The sequence below is a fragment of the Quercus suber genome, unplaced genomic scaffold, assembly GCF_002906115.3.
Source record: "Quercus suber isolate HL8 unplaced genomic scaffold, Cork oak 2.0 scaffold_321, whole genome shotgun sequence".
Lineage (NCBI taxonomy): Eukaryota > Viridiplantae > Streptophyta > Magnoliopsida > Fagales > Fagaceae > Quercus > Quercus suber.
The window spans coordinates 139,286-145,562 of NW_027069775.1; the positions used below are offsets into that span (position 1 = coordinate 139,286).

General features: G+C 45.8%; 2 protein-coding genes across 2 annotated transcripts; one reads left to right on the plus strand and one right to left on the minus strand.

The window, feature by feature from the left end:
- Window positions 1-3,523: 3,523 nt before the first annotated feature.
- Window positions 3,524-4,546, minus strand: LOC112000079 (uncharacterized). Its single transcript, XM_024032185.2, has one exon. The coding sequence runs from the start codon at window positions 4,544-4,546 to the stop codon at window positions 3,524-3,526; it is 1,023 nt and encodes a 340-aa protein (XP_023887953.2).
- A 238-nt stretch (window positions 4,547-4,784) lies between these two features.
- On the plus strand, window positions 4,785-6,001 carry LOC112000080 (heavy metal-associated isoprenylated plant protein 2). Its single transcript, XM_065782931.1, has 3 exons — window positions 4,785-4,838; window positions 5,573-5,648; window positions 5,742-6,001. Exons 1-3 carry the CDS (start codon window positions 4,785-4,787, stop codon window positions 5,999-6,001), a joined length of 390 nt encoding a protein of 129 aa, XP_065639003.1.
- The last annotated feature ends 276 nt before the right edge of the window (window positions 6,002-6,277 follow it).

Consider the following 6,277-nt stretch of genomic DNA (forward strand, 5'->3'; position numbering starts at 1 on the left):
TGTAAATAAAAGAAATCAGTAGCTCTGAATAAACTCCTCTTATTGCCATGCATTATAGAAAAAAGTATTTCTAGAAAAGGAAGTCCGCCCTTTGGGCTTATTGTAGCAAAAACTAAAATGATAAATTTGAGGAGTATAACTAAAATTTGCTACGGTAAACTATAAATGAAGGGGGGGGTGTTGTTCTTCACGTTGCCATTTCTACTGGTAGTAATTTCGTAAGTGTTCAGCATTCCAAGGATATGGCAGCTTTCGTCCGTCTAATGTCTCCAGGTGGTAGGTGCCCTTCCTCTGCCACACCGTCACTCGGTAAGGTCCTTCACAATTTGGGCTGTGTTTTCCTTGGGTCGGGTCTCTTACAGCGCCCACGACTTTCCTTAAGACGAGGTCCCCAACTTGGAAGCTTCTGTGTCGTACCCGAGAATCGTAGTGCTTTGCCATGCAGTCCTGGTACCTCGCAAGCCTTTGTTCTGCTGTCACCCTACCTTCATCTATTAGATCGAGTTGTAGACGTATAGCTTCTTTGCTCTCATCATGGTTATACACCCCATAGCTTATGAGTCCGACTTCGGTTGGGATGACTGCTTCGTTCCCATATGTTAGCCAGAATGGTGTCTTTCCTGTGGGTGTCCTCGCTGTTGTTCTGTATGCCCAAAGTATGCTTGGCAGCTCTTCAGGCCATATACCCTTTGCCCCCTTCGAGCCGAGTCTTGATAATCTTGAGCAAGGATCGGTTCGTAACTTCGACCTATCCGTTAGCTTGAGGGTGGGCGGGGGAGGAGTAGTGGTTCCGTATTCCCAACTATGAGCAAAAGTCCCAGAAGGAGTCGTTGTCAAATTGCTTCCCATTGTCCGAGACTAAGACTCTTGGGATGCCAAACCTGCATATGATACATCTCTAAACGAAACTCCATACATTCTTCTCTGTAATGGTGGCCAAGGCTTCAGCTTCCACCCACTTTGTAAAGTAGTCGATGCCTACTACTAGAAACTTTAGCTATCGCATTGCCGTAGGGAATGGCCCTATGATGTCTAGTCCCCATTCAGCGAACGGCCACAAAGCCGTCACTGGGGTCAGTTCTTCGGGTGGTTGTTTAATAATATTGCTGAACCTTTGACACTTGTCGCAGGTTTTCACATAAGCCTCGGCATCCTCTGCATGGTTGGCCAAAAGTACCCTGCTCGTACTAGCTTATGCACTAGTGATCTTGATCCTGAATGATTTTCGCAAATTCCTTCATGCACCTCTCTCATGACGTAATCTGCTTCTTCAGGACCTAATCATCTCAGGAATGGGCAGGAGAAACCTCTTTTGTACAAGACGTCTCTTATTAAGACGAAGCTCGCTGCTTGGACCTTCAGCTTTCTTGCAGCCTCCTTTCCGTCTGGTAATGCACCATTCTTCAAGTAAGAGACTAACGGTGTAGTCCAATTGATTTTGGAGTCTATCTCCTACACATCGATGGAATCTATTAGTGGAGAGAGCTAAACAAAGGATAGTACACTGTTCAAGGTGATCATATGTTCGGCTGAGGCGGCTTTGGCTAAGCGGTCGGCTTGCTTGTTCTTTTCCCTAGGGATCTGTATGATTTTGGCCTTTAGCTCGTCTACCCTCGTTTTTGCTTGGTCAAGATATCTCTTCATTCTTTCGCCTCGACACTCGTAGTCCTCGTTTATCTGGTTGGTGACGACCTGAGAGTCGTAGTAAATAATCATGTTTGCGGCTCCTATAGCTTTGCCGAGATCAAGCCCCGCTATTAAAGCCTCGTACTCCGCTTCATTATTGGTGGTAGGGAAATCAAGGCGGACCATGCACTCGACCGTGTCCCTTTCAGGTGTTAGTATTACGATGTTGGCTCCCCCAGCTTGCCTGTTGGATGATCCATCTACATGTATACTCCATTGAAGAGACTCCTCTGCCCCCCTATCCTCGCTATCGGTGAATTCTGCTATGAAATCTGCGACAATCTATCCTTTAATGGCGGTTCGTGGGCGATATTGGATGTCGAACTCGCTCAACTCTATGGCCCATAATGCTAATCGTCCAATAGCTTCAGGGTTACTCATTGACCTCTGCAAGGGCTTCATGTTGTAAGAGTGAAGAGTGTCAAATGTTTCCTTGAGGTCTTCCAAGTGGTCTTCCTCCCTTTGACTTTTCACCAGCATATCGTCAACGTAGACTTGGACATTTCTCCCAATCTGCTGGGCAAACATCTTATTCATAAGCCTCTGATATGTCGCGCCCGCATTTTTTAAGCCGAATGGCATCACCTTATAACAGAAGAGTCCTTGACTCGTTACGAACGAAGTTTTCTCTGATCAACTTCATGCATCCGAATTTAATTGTAACCAGAAAAAGTGTCCATGAAGCTTAACAGCTTGTGCTGGGCCGTAAAGTCTACTAGAATGTCGACCCGTAGGAGGAGATAGCTGTCTTTAGGGCAGGTTTTGTTCAGGTCGGTGAAGTCCACGCACATCCTCCATTTCCCGTTGGCTTTCTTGACCATCACTACATTTTCTAACCAGTCGGGATAGTATACCTCCCTAATGAAGCCTGCCTCTCGTAGCTTTCTGACTTTTTCTGCTATCGCTTGGTCTCGTTCTTAGGCGAAGACTCACTTCTTCTGTCGAACAGGTGGACAGGATGGCCACACATTCAACCTATGCTCCATGACTGAAGGGTCAATTCCTGGCATGTCCTCATGGCTCCAGGCGAACATGTCTTGATTTTCCTTAAGGAAAGTTACGAGTGTCGAGCGAATCGTCGGGCTTACGAGAGTATTGAGCCTGGTGGTCCTGTCCGTCCTGGAGCTGTCAAGGGATATCTCCTTGAGCCTCTCTACTAGTTCTGCCTCCGTTCATTGTTCTTCTATGCTCATGGTTTGCAAATAGTCGTCCATCTCCAGCATTGCAATGTAGCATTCGCATGCAGCTATCTAGTCCCCTCGCAATTCTCCTACTCCGTACTCAGTGGGGAATTTAATCATCAGGTGATAGGTCGAAGCTACGGCCTTCCAGGAGGTAAAGGTAGATCCTCCAATAATGGCATTGTAGGCAAAGGAGCAATCAACCACAAGGAACGTAACGTCCCTAGTGATTTGTTGGGGGTAATCTCCAATGGTAACCGACAATGTGACCGCACCTAAGGGGTACACTTTAGTTCCATCGAACCCAACGAGTGGAGTGTTGGCTGGGGTTAGTTGCTCTCTGCTAATCCGCATCTGTTGGAATGCAGGGTAGTAGAGAATATCCGCGGAGCTCCCGTTGTCGACTAAGACCCGGTACATGTTATAGTCCCCTACCTGGATGCTAATGATAAGCACATCGTCATGCGGATGGTAGAGGCGTCGGGCATCTTCTTTCGAGAAGCCGATGTGGGGATTGTCAACTCGTAGCATCTTCGGAATGACACCAATGAGGTAAACGTTCTGGACCATTTTAAGATAAGTCTTTCGAGCCCTTTTTAATAGGCCGTTGGCAGCCGCGCCTCTTACAATCATCCTTATGTCTCCTAAAGGCTGTCTCAGACGCTTATTGTCTCGTCGAGGGGCTTGCTAACGAACTTCTGCAACTTCCCTTGCCTAATGAGGGCTTCAAATTGCTGTTTCAAATCATAACAGTTGGTCGTGTCATGTCTGTAGTCGCGGTGGAAGCGACAATATTTATCTCGGGACCGCTTGTTGGGTTCTCCCTTCAGCTTTCCAAGGAAAGTCAATGCCCCCTCGTCCTTGATTTGCATAAGGACTTGGTCGATTGGGGTGGTTAGTGGGGTGAAGTTTATGAATCTCCCCGTAGGGGGCTTAGAGCACCTGTCATCCCTTCGCTCTCCAGTCCTCGCCATCTTCCGCCCTTTTTCCTGTCGGGTATCCTCTTGCCTTTCTCTCTTCTTGGGTTTTTCTTCGCAATCTAGTAAAGCGTCTTCGGCATACATATACTTTGTGGCCTTGTAAAGCACGTCTGACATAGTTTTCAGGTCATTCTTATATAATGAAAATAAGAACTTACCCTTCCTTAGGCCATTCGTAAAAGCTACCACGAGTATTTTGTCATCGGTCTCGTCGATCGAGAGCGCTTCCTTATTAAAGCGAGCTATGTAAGATCTCAACGTTTCATCCTCCCATTGTTTGATACTCATCAGGCATGCAGTAGACTTCTTGTATCGATGCCCTCCAATAAAGTGCGAAGTGAATTGGGTGCTCAGCTCTTTAAAGGTGATGATAGAGTTAGGCGTCAGCCGGCTGAACCAAATTCTCGCAGGGCCCTTCAGCGTCGTAGGGAAGGCCCTGCACATGATCTCGTCCGCTACTCCTTGAAGATGCATCAAGATCTTAAAGGTCTCTAGGTGATCAAGCGGGTCCTTGGCTCCATCGTAGCTCTCGATCTGCGGCATGCGGAACTTCTGTGGTGGGGGGAAAGAGTTGGCAGAGGTAGTGAATGGCGAATCGGTTCGGTGAACCAAATCGTCAAGGTCGCTAAACACCTGTCCTTTACGGGTGTTCATCATAAGATCCATCCTTTCCTTCATCAATTGCATCTCTGCGACCATGTAAGAGGGGGCCGTGTCAAAACCGAAGGGACGGCTGGTCTCCTGTCGCTTTTGTTGGTTCGGAACATTACTACCTTCGGGTTCCTCCTGGTTCCTTCTCTCGGTGCTGGTCCCCTCTTGATCATCCTTCTGGTTGTTCGGTGTTGCATTCTTCTACCGCAGCTGTTCTTCTAGGTCGTGGTTTTGCTTGGTGAGGCGTTCCACGGCAGCGACGAGAGTTTGGACTTGTCTCTCGAGGATGGTTGTGGGTGGTTTCTCTTCTCGAACGTCATTTGTGGTTGCCATCGAGCGAGTGAGCACCATGCAACTCTCTTGTCCAGGAAACTACAATATGAATGTTCCCCACAAACGGCACCAATTGATGATGCTTAAAATGTCACCAATGAGCCACACAATGCTCGCACACTCGAAACATCACCTACACAAAGAAAAGAGAAGACCTAACAGAGAGCACCGATGTAGTGCCGGCTAAATACCCTCCAAATGTCAAGTTAGAATTTCTTACAACTCTAGAGTGCTAGAAAGAGTTTAATTATGTGTACTTTAATTTGTGAGGGTATTGAGGTTTTTATAGTAGTAGAAGGTTGACCTCTCCTCCTTAGATTAGAAGTCCTTTCCTTATAAGAATCTCTGCGAGCGTATATTACGGAATCCTTTCCATGTAGGAGACTAACACTAATCTTAGGTTGCAAGGCATTTCCTTATATATCCAGGCATGGAGGCCAAGGAAAGTTCATATCAGAGTCATCGGCTTTATGCCAGTCCCTTCAGCATTACCGTCGTCAGCTTGTTCGTGGCGTCAACCTTTATGTGCGTTTTGCACGTTAAACAAATCCCTGCCAATTAGTTAATGGAAGCTTAACGGAAGCTGACGGCTTTAACTACAACCGTCAGCTTAAGCCGTCAGCTTTGCCTATACCGTCAGCTTACGTTCCAACTTGAGTAAATACTATTTTTTCCCTTATCACTAGCTTCTGCGTGCATTTTTATTCAAGTTTCTTAATTTGTTTTCATTTCATGCCACAGAAAATCGTGATAAAAGTCAACATTAACTGTCAGATTTGCAAGACCGATGTACTGAAAGCTGTTACCAAGCTTACAGGTAAAGAACATAGCTGATGTTTGCCTAATAAATATATTGGCCAAAAATAAATTTTCTGCTAACAATTCAGTTGTACGTTTTGTGGTCGAACAGGTATAGATGAAGAATCCGTGGATGGAGAGAAGGGAATGTTAACTATTGTAGGAGATGTTGAACCAGTGTTGGTTGTAAGGAATCTCAAGAAGATTGGAAAGGTACCGGCGATCATTAGTGTTGGACCGCCAAAGCCTCCTGAATATTGCGAAGAGTTCAAGTTTCGTGAATGTCGTCCTTGCCCTCCATCCTGTAAGGAGTGTAAGCTCATTTTCACTGCCTATCCTTACAATGATGGCAGAACGCGCTCCATCCTATAAGAATTATATTGAGAGTGCCTTAATCTGTATCTCTATATATCTGTGTTGTATATATTGTATCAAATGTCTGCGTTAGCTACGTGAATGCAGTTCTTGCATGCATTCTAATGAGTGTCAGCTCATTGCCATCAGCTATATATATAACCTCACTGTGATGGTTGACTGTGCTATATCCAATGACAGTGCAATCCAGCTTGTATCTGCGTTGTATGAAATGTACTGTCATGGTGTAAATAAATAATTACCATCAACTAATTAATTGAACGCAGTTATTTA